Raw genomic sequence first — 24601 nt, 5'->3', positions numbered from 1 at the left:
TTTCCTCCATGCCTTTTGCTTTAACTCCAGTTAAACACGCATCAGTTTATATTAATAGCTCATAAGATTTCTAGTGGTTGCACTGCTATCTCTGTGATCTTCTAACAAGCAAAGCTTTCAGTCTAGAATCTGTTCCTGGGGCACATGGAGGAGGTGAACCACAAAATCAAAATCCATGGGAAAGTACTTAATTTTCTTCATATACTTTCAAGAGTATCTCATGAAAAATTGGATTAGCACTCTGAGCCTCACTTCTGTGAATGCTGCTGTTAATCAGATTTTTCTTTATGGGAACACTGACTAACCTAAAAGATCCCTGTTAAGGAGAAGTAGTATTTCTAAAAACAATCTCTTAATGGCTGCAGTAGAGATTTTTTAATTCTTATTTGGATCTGTAAATGTGCAGCAGTGTTTAAGACGCTCTGTGAGAGGAAGATTGGAGCCCTGGCCAGAACCAAGATCACTGCCTTTGCACAGCTAGCTATGAGGGCCACCACAACTCAGATGTCATCTGAACACACATGCTAGATGTGTTAGCCCCAGACATGACTTGAGCAAACACTTCCAGAGAGTCACAGAGGCCAAAATATTTTCGGATGCAGGAAATAATCTATATGCTAAACTATTTAGCACTTTTTATTTCATTCCATGAATTTGACTTCAGTTTGCAGAGTAGAAGCTAATGAATCATCATGATGCTGGTTGTTTTACTCTATACAAATGCTTGCAATATCGTATAGGTGTAGACATTTTCAATACACTGAATAGCAGAAGGAAACAAACTTAAATTAATCATTGATTTCCACAGGAAGACCTGGTGCTCAGTTCCCCAGAAGATCAATTCATATTTATCTGGATACCTGAGCATGGATTTAAGAGCATAAGGGTTCGCAGACAAACGATGTATTGTGTTAGCTGAACCACACCATGGAGATTTCAGCTTCTGCCTTTCATTTCCCAGCAGCTAAAAGAACACATGCAGAAAACCAGCTGAGGTCATCGTCTGATGGAGAGCAACTTGACAAGAGACTGCAAACCGCTTTGTCAACTCGAGGTCTGATTTTAAGCACCCAGATGTGACAATTCTTGCTTTTCTCTCCAACCAACCCAAAGCCGAGCACTGAGATTCTCTACCAGCACTGACTACTCACTGTCTTCCAGGGTGCGCAGGAGCTGGGGTGCGCTGCGCGGCCCATCGCCGGGGGTGGTGAAGCACAGAACCGACGTGTAGTAGGCGGTGTACTTCTTCAGGTTGGTGATGCAGCCACTGTGAACACCGTGAAAATCTGGAGCAATAGTGACCACCGTTACAGTCTCTGGAGCATCCACTGGCCATGCTAGGAGCTAGGAAGTGTAAACATGGATGAGTTCTCATTAGAAGATGTGCCTGTTCAGAACTAGAGAACTAGAGCATGCTAGGATGCCAAAACCATCCTAATCTGATTGTAAAAAAACAAGCAATACTGTTCAACTACTGTCAGATCTGACGCAGAACAGATGGACAGAACACTGTTACCATGATAACTGGAGGGATGCGTACAATGCTTACGGGTGATAGGGGACATATCGATACTATAGAGGTATTACAGCTCTCAATTTCTGCTGCTGAACAAGGCCAAAATTACTGCAAGTGTCTGTTTGTACGGCATGAGTCTTTTGTGTCCCTCTGAGCTGGACAATCCCTGCTGCTGAAAGGAGGATTAGGTAAGAAAGGGAACTTCAGAGCTGCTCTGAGATAAAAGCTTCATCTTATCATGGGGTTCCTTGAAAGATCTCACTGGTGGGAGAAAAATCCTCCTTCCCCTCCCACAGCCTTCAGCAATCTATTGACCGGCATTGCTAAGAGGCAAATAATGTTTCAGTGCCCAATGGTGTGGGGACAGCCATCCCTCCATCACAGCGAGCGATTCAAAAAGTTCTGGAACCACACAAAAAATAGAACATGACTGCAAGGAGGATTAGTACAGTTTTCAGCACCTAGGTCCCAAAAGTGAGACTCCTGACGAAATTTTCATGCATTTAAAATAATGTGCTTGGCAACCCACAGCTCCTCCAGGTTTCAGTCACCTCAGTGGCCCTGCTGGCTGATCAGCGTTTCTTAGGGTAGAATACCTTATCTGCAAATACCTAAATGAGGACTTCAGAAATTCATTTTTTTGCAAATGACTTCAAAATGTTAAAACAGTTTTTGAAATCACCTTAACAACTTAGGGGCCTAAAGCTTTAAAGAGCTTTGGAAATTTCTATTGTGTCCAAAAATCCTTATCTTGTGGCTTATATAAGCATGCTAAAATTCTATGCCTTACTCAGTATCTGTGTAAATCATGCTACTCGTATTGATTTCAGGCTCATAAACATGAATAGATGCCTGAAATTATTGAGCCATATTTAACACATTTCACCAACGTCTATTGGCTGATAATGAGACTATACTCCTTATAGTCAGAAAGCACAGTTAGAGCACTATAAGGAGTCATTTTGTTAGGAATATTTCATATTTGAAAGGTGCACTTTACTACTTCTTGAAATGCAAATAAATTTCAAGGAAAAGATAAAAACTGAATAATGGTTGATGGAATAGTAAGTTTTATTTTCTTTTCTAAATCACCTTTGTGGATTACAATTGGCATTAATAACTTCGAGGGACTGAACATCAGACTGAACATCACTGCGCGTTCTTTAGGAAACATGTGCAGGAAATAAAAGTGAACAATTTTGTCCGTTAAAGGACAAAATGGGTTTAACCCTGAGGAAAAGCAAAGGCCTAGCTATGGCTACTGGTATTTATAAATCGTACAAAATAAACTATGCAGTAAAGTTACTGTCACAGAAATGTTCTCACAGTCTTTGTGCCGCAATTCACAAACCCCGAGAGAAATTATAAAGCTGTTGCAATTTAATGCAATCAGAGAACTCTGAGTAAAGAGAAACTGTGATAACCTCAGAAGTTTTTACTGAACACTGACAGATAAAAATCGTGATTTTAGTTATTTTATAAAATTGATAATTACATCGAAATTTAAATTAGAGGTACCCAGGCAATGAGACTAAGGCCCTCTGGACTGACAATGTGTTTGAATAAAACAAAGAATAAAAATCTAATATATGGCTCCTCCAAATCTGACTGAGCTCACCACGTTTGGATTGGCACCAGATAATTACAGTGTGCTGATGTCCACCCAGCCCCGAAGTGCGTTCGTTCATTCTCTACAGCCCAAGCAGAAGCCAGCTGCTTCTATTTCAGGATATACTTCTGCAGTCTAAATTCCCTGCCAGTAACCTCGTCCTGATCACTGCTGCTGTCTCAAGGAGAATGTCATACACTTCTACACATACATGCTGCTTCAATGGGAGGATCCTGCAACCATCGCCATTCTGTATGAGAAATAAGTTCCTTATGAGAAACGGGAAGAAGCGCTAAAACGCACATGCGTACCTCTGCCTCAGTTTCTCCATCACTTTGAGACATCTCAGATAAGGACCGAGTCTTCTCAAACTCCTAAAATCCACCCACAGCTCACAGCCTGTCTTCTGAACTGAACGCCCTCCTCAGCTCAGCCAACATTCCCTCACCCAACAGCTACACCAAGCTTTCTCCTCCTGGTAACACAATGTACCCGTTGTCCCTCGTCCTGCTCTGAGATCACTGCAAGAATTCTCTTTGTTCTTTCTAAGAATGTTTTTAAGATGTTTCCTAAATTATATCCCCACTGCTGAACCGTTGGAGGAGTTTCTATTAAACAGTCCTTCCTGAGAGACAGAAATAAAGCACTCAGCTCTCTCCTTAGCAAACACTCCACTGGTGGAAGGACCCACAAGTGCTCTGTGAAGCACTCTCTCCTCTGTGCACTGTTAATAGACATTGCCAGCTGCCCCATCAACAAGGACGTGCCGCATCAATGCCATTCCATCAAGCGTGATTAAAAATTTTACTTTTTTACATCTCCAAAATCATCACAGTGGGAAAGTTAAGGCAAATATTTGGTGTGACATCTTGGTTCCTAATTAAATGAATGGGAGTTTTGCACTGGAGTAGATAGGAATCTCAGGGCTGATTTTCAGTGGCACAGCAACATGCCTCCTGTGCTGTTTGACATCAAGCTGCTTTTTGGCTTTGGAAATTATCCAGGTAAATGTCAAAGGTATTAGAACACCCAGCCTACGACATACTTCCCTCTCTGAACTCACATAAACCAGCGGAAGTTACATTAGGAGAAACGACTGCTCAGTTCTCTCTTCATTTTGCTTCTGTAAGATATCCCTTAATATATACCATCACCTTGGACATTCATAGATTATTGGATTCAATTTCTAATTGTTATACACCACGACTGTTAAAGAAAACAAAACTAAAGAAATCTTCCTTCTATTTACCTTGTATCCTTGGTTAATACCGTTGATGAACTGCTGGGGCGGAGGGCTCCAGAGGAACTGGATGGTGGTGGAGTTCACGGCTTCCACTTGCACGTTCTGCGGCGGAGCTGTCGGCACTGCTCCCATCAGCAGAGAGGAAAAGTAAATCAAACAGAATGGCAGAGGGGTGAGGGGGCAAAAGAGAAAGATGAGCACAGAACCTATTCACTGCCACTTATGAGTTGCAAAGTAATAACAACCCAGAGAAAAGGATGCACTTCTTGTGATAGGGTAACCAGCAATGATTTGGAAAGAGTGGTAATTGAGTTATTTCTCATGTTCTCTCAGAAATTCTTTCAAGGGGAGGGGTTGAAATGATTTCTGAGCTTATTACTCCAAGATGAGTTTCGCATAAAGACTTGAGACAGAAGCTAGGTAATAACAGGTAAATGTCTCTCTTTCAATTATCCATGACTACACAGAGAATGAAGCTTCACCAGGAAATTTCTTGAGTCTTTTACTATCATGCAATTGCTGGGCTCAAACTAGCAAACACAGGATCAGCATAATCAAAATTCTAATTCTGAATTATAATCTGGTGACAGGATCTGTTTATTATTTACTGCTGCTTAAGAAATTAGGACAAGTCATATCATATACAATAAAGACTTTTCTTGGGAATTGAAGATGTTCTCATTCTATTTTGGTAAGATATTCATTCATCCATATAAAATTTATAACATACAGACTGTACCAACGCAGCCTCAAATCTACTAAAAGTTGTGTAAACTTTTCATGTCAAGTGTTTAATGAGGCAGATGTCTCTCCAACACAAAACAAAAAGCATGGAACATAGAGGCATATTGGCTTCAAAAAAAACACAAAAAACCCACAACAATCCCGGCATGTATTTTGCCATTTAACACAGCGTCTCTTTAAATACCTTCCAGGCCTTTCTTCAGCTCATTGCTTTATGATGCCATTTCCGTAGTTCTCAGAGGAAGGAATACTAAGCCAGGTCTACTTTTCTGAAACTATCGAGCTTGTAGCAAGTTAAAGAAGAAAGCTGCTATTTGAGTACAAAAAAATGTACCAATATCCTTAGTATCCTTTGAATCCTAAAAAAATATGTTTAATAAAGCCTCAAAAACATGGGTATTGACAGCCATATACATTTGCATTCCATGAAAGAGGAACTATCCACAAGTGGTTTTGAAGCTTGAAAACTTTGTTCCTTTTGCTTCCAAGGGAAAATTTCTACTAAAGCCCAATGACCCACGCTTCTCAAAAGTATCTGTAATTCCCACTGAGTAATGCTAGTTTGCTCCATACTTTTCAAAAACAGGTCACAAACTTTTAAAGCTTCAAAGTACTTTTGGAAGATGTGTTTTTGTATGGAGGAGAAATGAAGACATTAACTTCAAAAATGTAAAAATGTCCCTTTGTCCACCAAAAGCCAGGCTTTTTGAAGGAGACATAAAGGGCTGTTATTCTTAACTGGTGTACAAGGTATAGCAAGGCTGCAGCCAACAGAGCTGGGACAGTGTACACCTATCAAAGACATCCACAGCTTAGAAATATCCACTCAGAAACCTGGATAAATCCTTGAAGATGTCAGGTTTGAAAGAAGCCAAGAACATCTACTTCCATGCCCTGTGACACTAAAACTCCCCGATGACAACTGGTTTGAAAATTTAGCTCTGCACATTTGTTTTTTTAGCCTCAGAAATGGCACACTACTCGGAACTGTTTTGCCCTAATTTAAAACTTGACATCACAATTTATGAACTATGATTAATTATTGAGCTCTAAAAAACAAATTGATCTGATACTACTCTAATTTTTCATTAGAATGTAGGCCCTATTTCCTGCTATGTATCAGAATTCCTTGTATGCTTTTGGAAGGTTATAATAATCTTATCAACCGATGGACATCATGAAGTTTTTGTACTTAAGAGATTCACCAAATCATCCTGATACACGGTCATCTATATTGAAGTCAATTTACAGTCATAGTGAGCTGCTTTGGCTTCATTCACCTACTAACATATTTTCACTTATTCATGTTCTTTGATGAACCTGTTTATTATGAGAGCCACTAAACGTGCTTCAGTTTGCTCATGTTCAATACTTCGTGTAATTGATAGTGTAAGATTTTTTTTAAATCAAAATTAATTCTTTCCTATGTATCAGAATATTCTGATTTTGTATCCACCAGACATTGGTTATTGAAGAAAATGGTATAAGAAACCTCTAAGTTAGCTCGTTTTCAGAAAGTCATCTGGATATCATTGCTAATTTCATCTCCTTCTTTCCTGAAGCGTAAATCAGCATCTTCCCCTCCACTCATTCCTCTTCCTTGAACATGACCCACTCTATTTATATGACCTACGCTGATTTTGCGATATAGAAAATCTGTAGTCTATACCTCACCCACAAGGTGTTAACCAACAGCCCCACTCAAAGGAGTGGGAGGAAGAATCACTGATAGCCCTTCCTGTAGCACACCATGCAAATGGCCAGGTAAGCACCTTAGGAGAGGTTTACTACACTTTTGGAAATGTGGATAACATGTCTTAATTATTTATTTTAAAGAGTGAAATACTTTTCTTTCATTAGGAGGTAATTCTCTGAAACAAGAATAAATCATCACAGCGCAAAGATTACCTGCTATGATAAGAGAAATGGTAAAAATCATGAGCAGAAAATCTGAATGCTTCAGAATGCTGGAAACCATGATTTATATTACAATTAATCTTCGGAATCTTTATTGAAGTATCAACATCTGCATAACAATGAATGAATTTAAAAGATGGAAAGAACACGGTCTATCTAATATGCATAAGCTTAATTATACTGCAGATGTGATATAATACGTTTTTATATTTTAATCAGTAAAATATTGGCATTATGACCTCAAATTTACTTCAAAGTGACAGTATAAAGTTCTCCTTTTATGTTCTGATCTTAAAGACTTCCTTGGGTATCTGAGCAGTTTTGCATTAGAAAAGAAAAAAGTTTGAGAGAAGCTCAATCAGAGCCGACCTTCTGGTCAGTTCAGAACTCAGATACCTTTCCCAGATCACGGCTAGCACCTTGCAGAAGCTGCAGCTGTCCCCATAAAGAATTTCCTAACTTGGCGGTGGATAGCTATCCTCTTCCTTCAAAGTTTCTTGTTGTCAAGCAGCACAGGAGCTACAGATGTCAAATAGCTGTTTCAAAAGTAATCCCCAAGTATTTACGTGCTCGGTTTTTAAATCTGTCCTTCACGATTTTTGCAAGCATTCCTAAACCATCTCACACTGGAGACCCATCTGGGAGTCATCTCGGAACTGCAGATCAAATTGGTCAGACAAAACCAACTGTTACTTTCTTCCCTATAAAGTTCATGCTGTTGGAAATCTGTTAAGAACTCAGCTCCGGGGACTGCAAGTTAATGTGCAGCATTCTAAGCAGAAAAGGTCATGGAAGCACTCCAGATAAAAGCCATTAAAAGGGTTTGGCTGACGGGATAATTGAGAGAAGAGAAGGCAATCAGGTTAAGCATGTGTACATGTAATTATTCTGTCTGTAGCTATGTGCAAATAGCATGTAAACCCCGCACAGATTCCCAATGCCAGACTGCAGGTCTTAAATACAGATCTCTGACAAAGGCCTGGAGAAGTCTCCTGCTCCTCCCAAGCTCCCGACCTCTGGGCTGGCAGCTTCCACGTCGCAGCACAGCAGGCTCAGGGAGCTGCAGGTTTTCTCTGTGTGAGGATTTGGTTCTTTCAATGCACCAGGAGCTGTGGGGAGAGTTCCTCCTGCAAAGCCTCTTCCCCTGCCCAACTGTCGCCAAGCCAGGCTGCGTTCTGAGCAGCAGCAGGTGCGTGGACACAGTGGTCTCTGCTCTTCTACACGTGCCAGTGTGTGAAATTCAAAAGTGCAAGGTTTGGCACTAACTGCTGAGTTGTGCTTCCTGCAGCTGGGAAATGCCTCTGTTCCTTTCTCCTTTCTCACAAGGACAAAATCTCACTTCTTTGTTAAGAACTGGGAGTGAGAGGCCTCACTGAGACAACCGCTAATTTCATGGCCTTTGTGAAATCATCAAAAGCAACGCAAAACAGGAGATGGCTAACGACACCTAACAGTGATAAAACCAAGAGCTACAAAATCCTGATGATACAGCTCCGACCTCCTCAGGCACAGGAGCAGCCAGGCCCAAACCTGCACCCACGGGTGCTTCATGGCTGTTGGTGAGGTAAGTTCATCAGATGAAGACTTTTGGTGAGATAGCCTAAGGGAAACTAAGGCAAAACTAAGGGAAAACTTAGGGAAAAGTCTATTATGTTTGATACAGACTTTCCTGGCCTTTTGAGGTGTCCATGCACAGCACAGTAGGGAAATAAAACAATGTCAAATGACACGTTAAGAATAACAAATATAATAAGGACATAAGACTGGCTTTTGGGGTATGCATCAACAGAAAAATGTATCGGCTAAAGCAGACAAAAAAAGAACATTAATTCCAATGTAAAGAGTCTAATGAAAGCACTAATTACACACCTTGCCTTGGCTAAATCTGAGGAGAGATTTTCAAGGAGAGAGAAGCTCAAAAGTATTCATACTAGTGAGATAAAAGAGACAGCCCCAAAGTAAAAGATGGAAGATTGCTTTCTCAAATCAGCCTGTAGGAAATGCTAACCAGGGCCAACAGTACTGAGCAGAAACAACATCATCGCCATACAGAAAGACATTTGTACACCCCACAAAGCCACTCATATGAAAAGATATTGGAAAACTTCAGTTTTTCATACGGCAATGAAAAGTCCTGCGGGACACTGTTTAAATAAGTAAAATTTGCCCTATGCGGAAGGCTGGCCCAAATCCCTGTGAAAAGTAACATCAAAGTAAGGAACAGCTGGAGAAGCACTGATGAAGGAAGACCTATATACACAGAGCATCAAAGGATTACGCTGAATATCACTCTGAAAAGACTTTCAAGATTTAGAGACAGTCAAACTGCCTGACCCCGATGCTAGGCAGTTCAGTGCTTTGGCAGTAAGTCTTGCTGACATTTTATCTAGCTGACATTACGTGCCAGTCTCGCTACAAGTTTAGATCATCTTTCAGCATCTTGCAAGTTTGGCTGCATTGCAGAGGCTGGAAATTCTTGAAGAGTAGCTGATTAGTTATCAGTGGCTCACACAAACGCCAGCGGGCTAATAAGGGATTAATGGAGTGGGTTCTGGTATAAATCCACAGCTTATATGGCCAGTCAATATTCTTCCCGACAAAGATGCCAATGTGCTGATCTGCTCCTGCCAATGGGGTGATCAGCTCCCGGTGCTCATTTCCTGCCAGGCTTTGACTGCGGAGCACGTCTGATTAATATGAGGTATTTCAGGTATTTTTCATTGGCAGACAGACAGGTTCTTGCCAGCACGGCTCACATCATTTAGTGCATGTCAGAATAGAGGTGGTGGTGGTCATAGCAGGAGAGAGGGATAGATGGGAGTGTGTATCTTTGACATTTATCTCGGCTCGTATTAAAATCAGAGTGTGATTTACAGGGCAGTTTCACACATGGCTTTTCATACTCCTGCTGGTTTGGTTCAGGAAGGACATTCTAGAGCAAGAAAACACTGGTTTTTCCTGTCATTCCCCAACTGCAAGAAAGATAAATGAGCAGGGTTTCGGACAGCAGTGCATTACTTATGGAGTCTTTATATTAATCCAATTTCCAGCTACACCGATTCTAGCTAGCCTCCCTTCTTTTCAATTCTAAACATAAAAAGAATTCAGGCTCTTTTTAGAGCAGACTTCAGTGATTTGCGCAGAAATCCAGTAAGGCATCTATTAGGAGATGACAGCTTCTAGCATCCATGAAGTAATTATGTAGTGCTGTTATTAAATGCTGCTATAAAAAATAAGAAATAACCAGTTTTTTGTCTATGTCTGCCCACCGCTGAATAGTTAGAAGCTATATAAAGACAACCAGGCCACTGCAGGTAGTTCCACAGTATAAACACTCCCAATAGTTAATACGGATGCAGGACTGATCTCTCTTAATTTATAACAGAGGATTTATACCCTTATAAATGACAATAGACAGCCAATCAATAAAGGATGATGATAACAGCACACAATATCAAGGGAAATTAGAGTCAGCTGCAGAGTTTAAGTAAAAAAGAGTGTGAAGTCCAAACCTGAATCTTAACAGATGGAAGGCTAAGGTGATATGATAGCTTACAATGTCCAAATAAACAAAGTAATGAGTTGCAAGCATATTCACAAAATAGATTCAAATTCTGTGTGCAAACCAATTCTCAGTGGAGAATGGTGGGATACAAAACATTAATCCTGGCTGTAAAGAGAAGAATTTTTAAAAAAGCATTTCAAGGTCTGCTATAAATACTTCTACAAGGATGTTGAGTGTGACTAGACTCCTCTAAACTGTGAGTGTTGAGATGCCCTAAGACAAGATACAGATAGATTCCTGTTTTAATTGTTGTGGTAAATTAGTATTGCATGCAAATAATCTTTTCTTAAAGATCTCCCTACAACTCAAGTTGCATCTAATCACATTATAATGAACTCCTAGTAACAATTAACAAACAACTACATAATCTTCACTGACTATAAATTAACTGATGTACTGTAAAACTGCAAGCTTTTAAAATAGTTTAATTGTTTTATGACCAATAACGTAGAGACCGTGTACTGTCCAGTGCTCAGAATCCAGCACAATCCCCTAATTATGGGAATACAGGAAAGCTTTAAGGGTCTGGTATTTAATTATCCTCCAGATTTTTATACCAATCTAGAGGTGTAAACATGCCTTGCTCTGGTTGTAAAAAGTAATTACATATCCTATTTTGAATGTAATTTATACCCTTCTTAAGGCACTTACCAGAAAGGTATGGAAGGGCCATAACATAAAAATCAGGGCCTTAAAGATCATTTTATCTTCCTTTGCAAATGTCTGCACCATTCCCAAAGTGCTACAAAACATACTTTCTACACAGGCTCCATTTTTCTTCCTACAGTTCCCTTAAAGTTTTCCCCATATTTCTAAAGCAAGCAATTCTGTGATCATCAGAACTAACAGCACTGGTTTGCTCTGCACTTGTCTCCTGTACTGCCTGTGTGGCATACTGCACATCTTGACCACCATAAACCCAATTCCCTGCCATATTCTTTATGTGTCTCCTATGGGAGGAGCCTCTGCTGCTGCGTGTCATGTGTCCTATAAATCCATTCCACGAGACCCCAGCTCTCTCCAGCATCTCTATTTATAACTTCAGCTGCAGATGATTCTGACCTCCAAGTGTGTTAAGATGTCATCATGAAGGTCAGGGAAAATAGATAAATTCTGAGCTCACGCACAGCTTTTTCTGAAAAAGGATAGCAGTAGAATCTTGTCTTGTTTCTGCTTAGCCACTTGAATTTGTGTTTCCTATTTCTTTTCTGCCCCCCAAAGCTGTCTACCAGATTTGACTGAACTGACCACTCATTTACAAGTTGTTAGCCGAGGCTACCATCTTCTCCTTAGGAAACGGTGCATTAAACTGTGACAATAAAGGATGTCTTGTCTTGATTTGCTCACCTCCCTGCAGAGTGTACTCTGTCACAGGTCTGCTGAAGGCTCCCAGCCCAGCTCCATTGTAAGATGCCACCTGGATTTCATACTGGGTCCAAATGATCAGGTCTTTCACTAAGCAGTAGTTAATTTCTGCACTGGTAATGTTTTTATACTGGTATTCTCCGGGAAGGCCGGCCAGACGATACCTATCACACAGGAAAAAAAATTTGCAGTTAATTGGTTGATATGAATTATAGAAACTATCCTGACTAACAAAATAGCTTCCTTTGTGAACAGGCAATATCCTCGGTTTTACAGTCGAATTATACAAAGAATAATGAAAACTAATAGGAAACAACAGACTAGCTCCTGATAAGATCACGTCTTGTTTGACTGCCACAGTATTTATAATCTGATCTCACCGAGATTACACGCACAGGGCTAAACAAAATGGGTACTTTATCCTACTTTATGGCTGCAGAAAAATTACAGCTTTTTAAATGTGGCTTGTCTAGTAAAACCTGTGATTTAGCAGGAAAAATTGCCCAGATGTGATTTTTATCAGGGTGCTGCTGTAAATCAGCTTGAGAAATGCTCTTTTCCCTCTCTGAAGTCTGAAAAGGAGAACTCAGAGGGCTCTGACCTTCGGGAGTTGCGGGCGCTGCCATCTCTGCCTCCCACCTGGATTCACTTCACGGAGCAACTAAAATAAGGACTGAATAAATTCGAGATTGAAGGATTGGTTAAGATGGGAATTTCAGGAGGGCTGAACCAGGTAAGGGTGAGTGGTGCACACCCTGACAAACTCTTTGCTAAGGCACGAGAAGCTGGAAAACGGAACATATTTTCCCCTGTAAAAACTGTATTACGGAAAACAGCCCTTTTGATGTTTCTCTTTAGGCCAAGAAAGCATGGAGAATAAATAAATAATGGAAAACAAACAAACCTCACAAATCTTGGAATGCGAATAACTCTGTGTTTTCCTTCCTTTGTTAAAATGGTACAACAGATGCTTGGGATTTGCTAATCCACACCAAATCAGAAACAGAGACCAGGTCAGGGTTGTGGGGCATTACTGTTCCACCAAAACAGACAAATGTAGGAACGTTTGGGTTCTTACTCACCACAATATTTTTATTCACTCTCATTCATCTTTTGCCTCACAATAAGCACCAACATCTCATTGGCACAGAACAATTTCATTGACATCTTAAGGCCAGATTTTAAATTTATCTGAGTTAAATTGGTGCTATTTGTCTAGCTAGACAACTTCCACAAGTCTTCAACAACAGATTTTGTTCTAAAATCTTCCCATAATGAGGTCAGCTCTCGGTCACCGACCACCCCCTTCTCCTCTGTTGAGAAATTCCTTGTTTGACTGTATTTTGTCGTACTTAGCATCTGCGATCCTACAGTTCCCTTTATGAAATACAAATGGAAATAAAGAAGTATCAGCCCTCAGCTGAGCTTACTGAATGCCTTTCTTTTTTCCTTCTTTGCATGACATCTACCTTTCCCTTTCTTTTGTCTCCGGTGAAGGCTGTGTGCATCTTGGCAAAGCCGATGGTTGGCGCAGCGCTGTTTTGTCTCGCACCTAGCAGACAAGGTGCAGAGAGCTCCTGTGATTTAATCTATTATGCTGTTAGCAGGGCACTCCTCTAAATGCAATACTGCCAGGGAGAAAAAGGGCAGAGAAAGAAGGCCAGTTCAGAAATGTCATGTCTTCATGATTTTTCTCACCGTGGACTTTGATGTATACTCTATGTGACTTGTGCAGTGCACCTTCACTTTTAAAGATCAGGTGTTCCATCAGTTTAGTATCTTGCATGTCTTCAGCATCAGGTCTCTGGGATGCGCGGTGGTGTACCCTAATTCTACCGAGATCAGTGCAGGAAGACCTTTCTTCAGCGCACACATTGTTGTGGCCACAGCCACAACGGGAGAACAGCTCGGTTTATTACCTGGGACAGCTGTGCTTTTATATGACAATCTTAAATTTCTTTTGAATAAATGCTTTTGCTGCTCTGTGGTCTAGACAAAGTGTGTAGACATCAAAAATGTTCACAGATTGAGCATAATGAATATGATCACTCCCTACTAAAATGGAATGAGATGTTATAGTGAGGACCAGGATCAATTATGCTAATAACAGTTGTAGAAAACACTTAAGCTAAACATGACTGAAAATGCTACACAGAGAAAACGGAGCAGATTGCCAGAAGTGGGAGGCTACAGGATTGCTTTCATCCTAATGCTGAGATTGGTTCAGACACACCAGGAGAAGCTAAGGAGTTAAGCCTATCATCCAGTAGGCTGGTTTGAAGGAAAGAACTGTACAAACAACGCTGTATCCTGTGCAAAGGGATACCCAGCTCTCATGATAAGATTTAGCTAAGGGCAGAAGCTGAAGCATCGTTTCCCACCTGTCAGTGATGACTGACACTGCTTTCAAACCGAGCCCAGCTCTTAAAACCACAGTATTCACACCAGTGGCTCACCACTGTCATAGGCTCAGTACAGGTGACAGGGAGATCAACAATCTTCAGCTCTGCCTACAGAGTGAAGGAACTTTCCAGATCTATTTTGGGAACTCACCAACACTTCAGCATCAGAAAACAATTTCCACCTGTGCCAGCAAAAGCAGGAGCACAACATGACCAGGAGACTGGCATTTATACTGTAGCATTTAGTTAACTTTTAGTAGGTCTGGAAGACTCTATGTTAAAAATGTCAGCAACCTGCCTACAATAGGCTATAAGCATCAGCTGGAAATATGTCAGTGGTTCTGCCATGCTTGGGAGTTTCCCACAAAAATTCTGATTTAGATAGTGCCTCCTTTACTAAAGGGATGGCCCCAGCTGGCTGCTACATCGCAGGAAATGTAGGAAGCCAAACGAGCCAGTAGGCTCTAGATGAATTGGGCAGGAGTGAATAACTGGGTCCTAAAAAATAAGAAAATGGAAGTGCTCAGCAAAGTTTCTTGGCGTGGCAGCACCCTTTCCTAAAAATAAATCCCATGTAAGCAAAAGATTGAATGAATTAATGATTCTCAGTTACCTGTCTGAATCCGTTTCTCTTTATTAAAGAGCTGAGACTGAAAGAATCTCACTCAACTGACCGATTTTCAAAGCTAGATCAAGGTCTGCCATGAAGCATTTGACCTGTCATTCCCCCTCTCCATTTTGTTTGGCACAAAACTGATAGTTATTGATTCTATTCTTGCTCTTCCATAGTGCAGGAGTCCTTTGTCTGCTGTGTCTTTGGTAAGGTAATTAAGCTCTCGAGCAGTAACCTGAGGCTGTAATAAGCACAAATACATCTGCAATGCATAGGCTGCACTGTACCAAGTTTCCATGTAAACACTTTCTCGTAATCAGTGCTTCACTTCACTTTGAAAATGGAAAAAAGCTATCTGGATGCTAAGATTCTCCGTAAGAAACCAGCCCACACAGCAGGCTCATCCAGAGCAGCTAACAGCAAAAAGCAGACTGGAGCACACTAACTCTCCAGTAAGAAAGGCTGGAATTTCTGTGTCTGCACCCTTAGGGCTATTTGAACACAGGCATTTTCTCATCTGTAATAAACCACTGCAGCCACGGCGTTTGTAAAGAATAACTAATACATTTAATGGAATTAGGAATAGCTTTTAATACATTCTTGAATCACACCATTGAGAACTCCCTCATGCACACATGAGCCTCATTCTAGACCTTCGAGGGAAGAAAATTACTCACCTTAGGATGTACCCATGAAGAACTCCATTATGTTCGCTTTCAGGAGGAGGCTGCCACTGGACCATGATGGACTGATTGGTGCGCCCGCTAGCCACGATGTTTTTAGGTGGGGCACTGGGTGGCTCCTCAGGTAGCATCAACCTGAATGCAAAAGAATGTGGCGGAGGTGGGTGTCAAGATAAAGGATAGGCAACATTTCTATTTCATGGATCCAACTCCAAGTGAACCAGTTTCGCTTATCAAAGTCTGATGGCTAGAAAGAAATATAATGCTGATCAAACTGCTGAAGACATATGAAATAGTTACAACAAATCAACATAATAAGAAATCAGTTAAGCAAGTAGCAAGACAGACAGCTGAGGTAACCTTATTCTCTCTGAATCACCCAGGCTGCTACAACTCTTTAAAAAGATTACAAGCCTGAATGAGCTAGAGCTCAGGTCCAGTGTCTGTGACTCCTTCCAAATTGTTTCTTTCAGCTCTTTCAATATTTTTCATATCAAATTCCTACATTTTGAAAAAGCCATTTAGAGTTCAGCTGCTCTGCAATTCAAGCTCACAGCAAGCTCTGGTTCACAGAGGAAGGGGGATGCACTTGAAACTAAATTTGATGAAGCCATCCTTCTATGTCTCATCTGGGTGAATTCCAGAAGTAACATTGCAATGATTGGGTGAAAGCTGTACTCCTTGCAGGGATAACTGCAGTGACTTAACACAATAGGAAAAAAAAAATTTCACTTGCACACACACTTATTTGACCACCTTCCAAGATTCTGTTCACTGATACACTGGAAACACGAGGGCACCTCTCCCATTGTGTGCTGGTTTCCTGCATCGCCTAATTGCCATTATCACCAATTACTAACAGCTGCAGAGCACTCTCCAGAGGCCTGGGTAATGATAACTGCTCCGCTCCTTGGTTATTGTGCAAAAGATAACTTTATTTTATTCTCTCATAAACAACACTTTTTCTCCCATATGCATGCAGGATGCAGGCGTTTATTTTTGCCGTACCTGCTGGTCTCGGAGCTGTACTGGCCTTTTCCCACCTGGTTAACTGCACACACCCTGAACTGATAGGTTCGGGCTGGGGTGAGTCCACTCACAGTGACACCGGTCATCTTCGGGTCCAGATTTGATAGGTGAACCTTCCAGGGAGAATCTGTTGGAATAATGAACATTTGAAATTGGTCGAAGTGCTTGTTAAAAGCTCTGCAGAAGGGAGAACGCGTCTGTGCCTGCACAGGGCTCCCTGGGCTTGTTTTCTTTGGAGGAACTTTACCAAGAAGTTTCTTTCCAGCAAAAGAAACGTTCCTGTCAGCCCACACGGTTATGCAGATTGCACATTTGTCTACTGGAAAGTGATGCTGCACATGTCATGGCATAATAAATAAAAACTATATTCATTAACATTTTAATAAAAGAGGAAACAAGCATGATAAAGACAGATGGGCTGTGTATTTCACAACCCATCTGTTTGGCAGGCCATTACAACACCACACCCATGAGTGGCTCTGGTGGAAGGTCTGTAATGAAATTCGCAGGCAGTTTGGAATATCGTTCTACCCAGCTTGCAAGCAGGTGTAGAAGCATGATGTTCTCTGCCAAATCAGTCCTTCGCTGTAAGACCTGAGAAAGCTTCTGCTTTGGATTCTCCATGTTTTATTCTTTTTCCAGTATATGGCATTCCATCTCATCATTTCCTACGAAGACTCCCCGGTATAAACAGCCCCAGCTGTACTACAAAACACTTGCTGTCAGTTCACATACTTCACACACTGAGCTCCTCTGATGCCCAAACTGTATTTTCAAGTTTTCAAAGAGGTCAGAAATTAAGCGTGCTGAAAATTAAATATCCTGACTTCTTTTCTTCCCAGCCTGATGGTATATATTCTCCCCAAAGTCATGAGTGAAGCAGTGAAGGAGACATGACATTTGGTTTGTGTTGCAACAGTACAGCAATGGAACCAGCCAACTTAAAGATTTGTTCAGTTTTTAAATAATACCAGCTGTTTTCATGCTCCCTGCTCAAAATTACAAACACTTCTGGAAATGACTGAGGCGCTAGCTGTAGATTTTGGCAATGTATCTGTGCATGCTGCTCATCAGAAGTGCACCACAGCTCCTGGCAGGTCACCTCCACGTCTGCCTGAAAATGAAGATGAGATGTCCCAAATGTGAAAGGAAAACTTCACACCAAGATGTAAACCACTAATTCAATGTTTTCCTGGCAGATTCCTTAGCAAGTTGAAGTCCACTGGGGTGTGTTGCCTGTTGGGCTATACACACCGCATCTTCAAATTATTCAGAATGTATTTATTCCAGTAATGGCTTTCTGAGAACAAAGTCTTTTTTAACAAGCAAACTGACACAGCAGAATACTAGGAAAGCTGGAGAGGGACATTTGCACAGCAGTCAAGTTCCATCACTGCCAGTTGTTGATGATTTGCCATCAGCTGCTTCTGCTGCAAGGTCTGGATGGCGATGGATCTTAGAGCAGTGCTGGACTTTGTTTAGAAAGCACTCAGAGGAAGGATACCTGCATTAGTTTGGTGCACCCTTGTTCCTTCCTTTTTAATCAAGTTTCTCTTGAGGATTTACAAACAACTGTTTACCTTGCTACATCCAGAGAGCACAGTGCCTAATCAAGATAAGCCAACATTCAGCCATGGCTGACTTAGTAAGTTGCCTGGAGCAGCTGCATGAGGGAAAGGGAAGAGCAGACAACACTAAGAGAGCAAAATACCCTTGTATGAGCTCTTGGGTAGTGGTCCATTTCCTAGAGCAAATCAGTTCCATTTGTTAACTGCTAGTGTAAACACCACCTGAGAGTGCTTAACCCAAGCAGTTCAATGCAGTGAGCAGTTTGATTCAACAATAGGGCCTATTAATCTCTTCAGCACCTTGGGGCTCTGCTCTGTTTATATGCTGCATCTGTAGAATACTTTATTTATTCTTTTTCCTCTCCTGGTGGAAGATAAAAGATCTGGCAGGAAGAGAGATTAAACTGAAAACTAATACAAACGAACTCTATTCATCTCTTGGGCACTCTGATTCCTAAAGGGAAGAGGTTTGGGGGGGATTTGCTTGCTCCTGGAGCAGTGGATACAGGGACTGTGCAGAGTATCTTCAAAATTTAAATGTCAAGTCTTTTTTTTTTTTTTTTTTTTGGACCATCAGTCAATAAACTAAACATTTTGAGAGCCCGTTCCCTCTCCTTAAACACAGAACAAAGCCCAGCGTAGCACAGCAGTTCGTTTTACTGCGTAGAAAAGCAGTCCTGATGTTGGAAACCTTCCATAAGATTTTCGGCACCGACTCTCATCTCCTTCAGGGATGACTGTCACTCGCCTGTCCCAGGAAGCCTGGAGAAGTTCCATGGTGAGAGACTTGCCAGGTCAAACTAATAAATAAATCCCTGTTATATTGAACAGACTGCGTTAATCCTTCATTTAACTTAAGCTGCCCAGAATGTACTCTGGGCTTTGCTTGCTTGCTCTTCCACTGTAATTGCCACTGTTTGAAAAACTCATGGCTAGTTGTCTATCTTCTTAAGGATATTGGGTATTTTGAATTAATTCCGATTGCCTCTCCAAGTTAATTTATTGGAAACCAAGAATCTCACAGGCTACTCTCGAGCGTACAATGCAATTTTTTGGCTTTGAGAAATGACATGTTCTGTTAAGAATTTTTGGATGCACTCACGATGTGTTTGATAGCACTGTATTCACCAAGAGGCATTTTGTTTAAATTTCCCTGTCTGCCTCACAATTCTTGCACTGATTGCAAGTTCCTCAAAAATCTTTTCTATTCGATATTGCAGGCCACATCTACTGAAGAAATCTAATTTTTGCAGCTTTGGAGCACATTTCCATCTCCTTTCTTCTCCAGGGGTTTAGCACAGACGGAACCACTGGAATTTACCATACTACTGGAGTTTACTGAATCCGTCTTTCATGACAATATGATATTGCAAAAAGTTCAAATAAAAATGAAGTTTTTCATCCTTCCTTTGGAAGGACTTCAACAAAGTCTGTCCTTGCTCTGAGGAGAAGTAACTTTCTGCACTATCATATCTAGATCTGAATCATGTTTGCAGAAAACAACATTGTTTTGCAAAGATTTATCCATGCGTTCAATTTTTATCATTTGAATATTCGTACCAAGTTCAGCAAGACAATCTAGGAGCTTAAAGCACAGCATTACAGATGCTTTTTATAGGAGCTTTAATTATCTCCTCGCTGGCACGATGTGATGAATTTGAGTTGTATCATTACATTGCACAGATATCCCAGAATTTAATAAATCAAACATGTATTTTAATGTTAACGATACTTGACAGAATTCTCTAAGTATTAATTAATTTGTTCAGGTAAAAAATTGATCAGAATAACTTCTGATTAATCTCGGATATCTAAACTTCTTTTCGGAATCAAATAAGCGGAGCTCCTTCCAACTCCATGAAGATACTTCATAGGGATTCCTAGGTGTGCTGCAACAGGGGCTAAAGAGGTCGTGAAGCATCCAAAAATCATGTTAGTGCAAATAACAGCAGCGCATGCTACTATTTATTTGAAAATCTTATTTGAAATGAAGGTTCACATTCCTGGCTCTGTGTGGGCAGAATAGTTAATGACTGCGTTTCCCTGGAACTGTGCTTTTCAAATTAGATTATAAATTTGCCCCCAAATGTTTGAGGCCATATGTCTCGAATCACCCACAGACACAGTCTACTGTGAATACTTGTAATTTGAGAATGATAACATTATGCCAAATACATTCATTTTAAAAATTAGGTGACTTGGTGACTGGAGTCGTTCATATTTCCAGCAATTTATGCATACGATCTGCCACTGTTTTTTCCTCTAATTAAAATAAGGTTTTTATATCTCTTTACTGAATTGATATTAATGAAAAGGATTTCTAATCCATGCCAGGTGGAGTGACACGCCTCTCTCTAATGTAGCTAGTAATTAGTCCTCTGAAATCTACACTCATTATTTTGAACCCTCTTCAGCTAGTCCTCTGAAACAGATACTGTTATTACGCATTCACTTATGGTGCATGTTTCAAAATGTACAATGGATCTGAAAAGCTATTAGGAAATTATTTAAAGCAAAACTGTATATATAAAAAATTACTTAAAGCTGAAAGAACAAATAAAATGAGACTGCATTTTGGCATTTGCAACAGCAAAGCAAAATCCATCCATTAAAGCTCCACAGGATGAAGAACAATACCTTCTATGCAGCTTTGCTAACTGGAAAATAAATCATAATTCTGATGTCCCTCTCTAACCTTTAGGTGTGTGAAAACAAACTGGGATTAGGATGTTCAGCATATTCCACTGCTGCTGATGGTGGAAGTGCTGCAGCCCTAAGCACGTGAGCTCAGGGAGGGCATATGCCGAGTCCTTGACAGTTGTTCCTTCTGCAGCACAAATGGGGCCAATGGAAAACCTGAAAGGAGGTTTTCTTTGGAAAGCAAAGAGAGATTCTGCACAGTCATATCAGGCAAAATTATACCTACACGGGATCAAATGTCAGCTTCATTCGTGAACATCACTCGGGGGTGGGGAGAACATGACAAAATCAAGGAAAGATGCTGTTTTCCAAAGGAGTAGTAGATCTGAAAACTAAATGTTAACCACACGCTACCGAGATCACAATGACTCCAAACCAAACACTTAAAGAAAATAAAACTAAACGAGACACTGACAATATGCAGACATTACAGCCAGCTTTGCAAAGAGAAATCACTGTTGGCGTTGTTCCACCACTCTGTTGACATCTGTAAAGCTGAGCAATAATATATAAAATGAGAGAGCACAGTGAGAGCAGAATACTGAAGGGCTTGGATTCCTCCTTGTCCTACCTCTATGGGTAACCAGTTAGAGGCCGTGCATAAAAGCAAAGTAAATAAATGTAGAGATAAAAACCTCCAAGGAGAGCAAGGTCTAGAATATTTCTGGGAGTTCAGATGCTCAGACCACAACAAGCCTGGTCTGTGTTTGGTTTATGCAGCTGCAAGTCTGCTGAAGTACATCTACCTATGATTTGTGATAATGAGACTCTCAGTGGTTGATTGCAATGCCATCAGCCAAAATTATTGGATCTACCATGGAACGAGCGAGGGTTCACAGGATCCTGTGGAGCTCTGAGACTCTGCATAATTTCTGGAGCGCTACTGCTGATTTTTGCTGAGCCTTCTACAAATTTCAGCAAACAAATTACAGCATTCTTGAAATGATGGCATGTCTACTCCATTTCTGTACTAGACCTGCAAGGCCCCACTGCTAGAAAGATGCTTAAAGACCTTCCAAGTCTGACCTGGAGACTGAATGGGCTCTGTGATGCTTCCCAGTTAGCGCAGCGCAGTGCAGGACCCACGTGCATATGTTTGGTGAGCTCTGTGCTGGCTCCATGTAAACACAGCTCTGGTATCTTTGCATCATGTCCCCAGACTGCGAGCTGATTAACTTGTCTCTGTCAAAGTCACCGGGAGACATGAAACACTCAGGGTAATAACCCCGAGCGAAAGAACGGGCACGGAGAGTGAAAATGCAGTTACTGGCCTCTAGTCAATATGAGGAGAAAGAGAGAGAAGAGCGATGATAAAACAGATGGTGATAAAAAGGTATAGTGGGGTGTGAGCTCAGAACACTGTGAATTTTCTGAGTCACTCGTTATAAAAAAAGTAAATCTGGAATCTCCACTCTCAGAGAGCTGTGCAAAGGATGGCAATCCCAGGCACCACTTGGGATTTCCGTTACAAAACTGTGCTTCTTGCAACAGATGTCAAGATCATCAGTTCTGGGACCTCTGTATCCAAAAAGTTATGCACTCCAGCCTGCAAAGCACAGGGCTTGTATGTGATCTGAAGCTCAAGTTTCATCTTAAGCTCTCTGTGTGGCAAAACAAAACGCTGCTCTCTAGATAATAAAAAATCAGCACTGTTTCACATTCAGTTATGCAGCGGCTAATTTCCACATGTCAGAAAAAGTGATGCTCTTAATTTTTTCATCAAGAACCAATTGTTAGGCTTGGATTTCCAGCTCCTAGGGTGATAGAGATTAGAAAGTATCGCCAAGGTGACCGATTTCCATATAACCTCATCTTTCCATCAACTCTGAAAGAAGCATTTAGCAGTGTCCCTGAATAACCTTGCAGACAGAGCCAGAAAGGACGAGACATGCAGCATGCCAAACCTGTGAGAAGCGGCGATTCACAACGATCAGGTTTGTAACCTATGAAGGTTACAAAGAAAGGTGAAATATTTGTATGTTTTACAGTTCAGTATCCTCAGCCACCTACTTGAACGAAGGGCATAAAACAACAATCCAGGGAAACTGGAGAAAACACATGAAACCACATACAGATATAACAGCAGCTCCTATTGACATCCGAGTTTGTTCCTATGACAGACCATCAATTCCTTACCATCAGACTGCCTGCACTTTTCAGGTGAAACTGGGGCTCTGAATGCATCAGAGCATCTATGAGCACAGAGCAAAGGACAACAAGAAAGAAATAAAATATAACTCCTGCTATTTTACAGATGTCAAATAGAAGCACTGAAGAATGAGTTGATGTGCCTGAAGTCAGGCTGGCAGTGCTGGAAGTGGAACTAAGGATTTCCTGTATACCAAATCCACCACAATAGGTCTTTTTTTGTTGTTTAACTCTTTCAGGGTGTTAACAGTGGAGTGTAACACCCAGGACTTCCCTGTAAACTGTCCCTCATTTAGCAAATAACAGCAAGACTTTGTTGGCAGCTCTGGTAAAAGCTAAATCTGCAAGGCTGAATAATCAAGAAGAACATGAGGTTGAGACATATTTGACTTTACTCACTGTTCTCAGAGAGCTCGACCATGTAGTAGAGAACAGGGCTGTTTCCATCAAAAGGACGCACCCAGGAAAGCATCACGCTGCGGCTGTGTGAGGAATTCAGAGTGGCCACGAGATTCTGAGGGGAATGAGGCAGCTCGCTGTGAAGGGAAAGAGAAATGGAGGCGAAAATGCACAGCAGAGTCAATCTATATTTCATTCAGGACAGTCTTATAGGCAGCTGAAGGCACATGACATCAGAATTGTATGATGATAGATATAAAACTACCACCCGCTATTGTGCAATTAAATAAATGAAAGACATCTCTAAATTATTCACAGCTTTGTCCTAATTGGGAAAAAAAACACAACTTGTGCTGAAAGTCCCAAGGCTGATGCTTAGAACAGCTAATGGAAACGTTACTAAATGTGGAAAAAGCCAATTTTCATACTGTTTTTAGATTGAGACAAGTTGGTCAATAAATTTCTCTCTCACTTTTTCCCCTTCTTACAATGATGTCCTAGCAATGTGACAGCAGTAATACGTATAAACAGTAAAACACATGGGAGATATGATTTAACATGGAATTTTTCATACTCAAGGAAGCAGAAGACATTGACACTATCCATATAGAGCTACTAATCAAAATTACCATATGTATTCTTAGGCTACAGAACAGCTTGATTTACTCATGGATTCAGGCTTATCCTGTCATGGGTAGAATCTTTCCTTCCTATAATAAGGATTTTTTTGGAAGCACCCAACCAGAAAATGTAGAGAAAATGCCTGTAGAAACCCCACGGAAATACAAAATGAAACATTGAAAAAATAAAAATAAAACAGCAGCTCAATTAAAATGTGTAATTTCTCTACATAAAGGCAATTTATGGAACAACATTTCATTTGGACTCATTTCCTAAAAGTCAGAGGCTGCATGGTGCAATGGAGAAAACTAAATTCTGCTACATCCCTTACGTGCTGATCTGTATCCAGCAATGAGTCCTTCAGCCATTATATTTAAGCCTGACTTTTCTTCCTTCCATTCTTGTTCTTAGGAGGACAAGGACCTCTGACAGGAAAGGAAGAGCAAGGAGGACCAATTTTTGCCCGTTCAATCCAGTGC

The 24601-nt window shown here is 40.9% G+C and overlaps 1 protein-coding gene across 12 annotated transcripts in view; it reads right to left on the bottom strand.

The window, feature by feature from the left end:
- SDK1 (sidekick cell adhesion molecule 1) overlaps positions 1–24601 on the bottom strand; it is a 367601-nt gene that overhangs the window by 98848 nt on the left and 244152 nt on the right. For 11 of the 12 annotated variants that reach the window (XM_021412024.1, XM_021412018.1, XM_021412020.1 and 8 more), the window contains 6 exons: positions 23502–23638; positions 16666–16813; positions 15652–15792; positions 11942–12123; positions 4375–4490; positions 1152–1344 (listed from right to left, as the gene is read on the bottom strand). In XM_021412024.1, the coding sequence (XP_021267699.1) occupies positions 1152–1344; positions 4375–4490; positions 11942–12123; positions 15652–15792; positions 16666–16813; positions 23502–23638 (917 nt within the window). The remainder of the gene's footprint in view (positions 1–1151; positions 1345–4374; positions 4491–11941; positions 12124–15651; positions 15793–16665; positions 16814–23501; positions 23639–24601) is intronic. The other variant, XM_021412028.1, reaches the window with a different exon arrangement.

This window comes from Numida meleagris, chromosome 13 (assembly GCF_002078875.1).
Source record: "Numida meleagris isolate 19003 breed g44 Domestic line chromosome 13, NumMel1.0, whole genome shotgun sequence".
Taxonomy (NCBI): domain Eukaryota; kingdom Metazoa; phylum Chordata; class Aves; order Galliformes; family Numididae; genus Numida; species Numida meleagris.
This window is presented reverse-complemented; position numbering and strand designations above follow the sequence as displayed.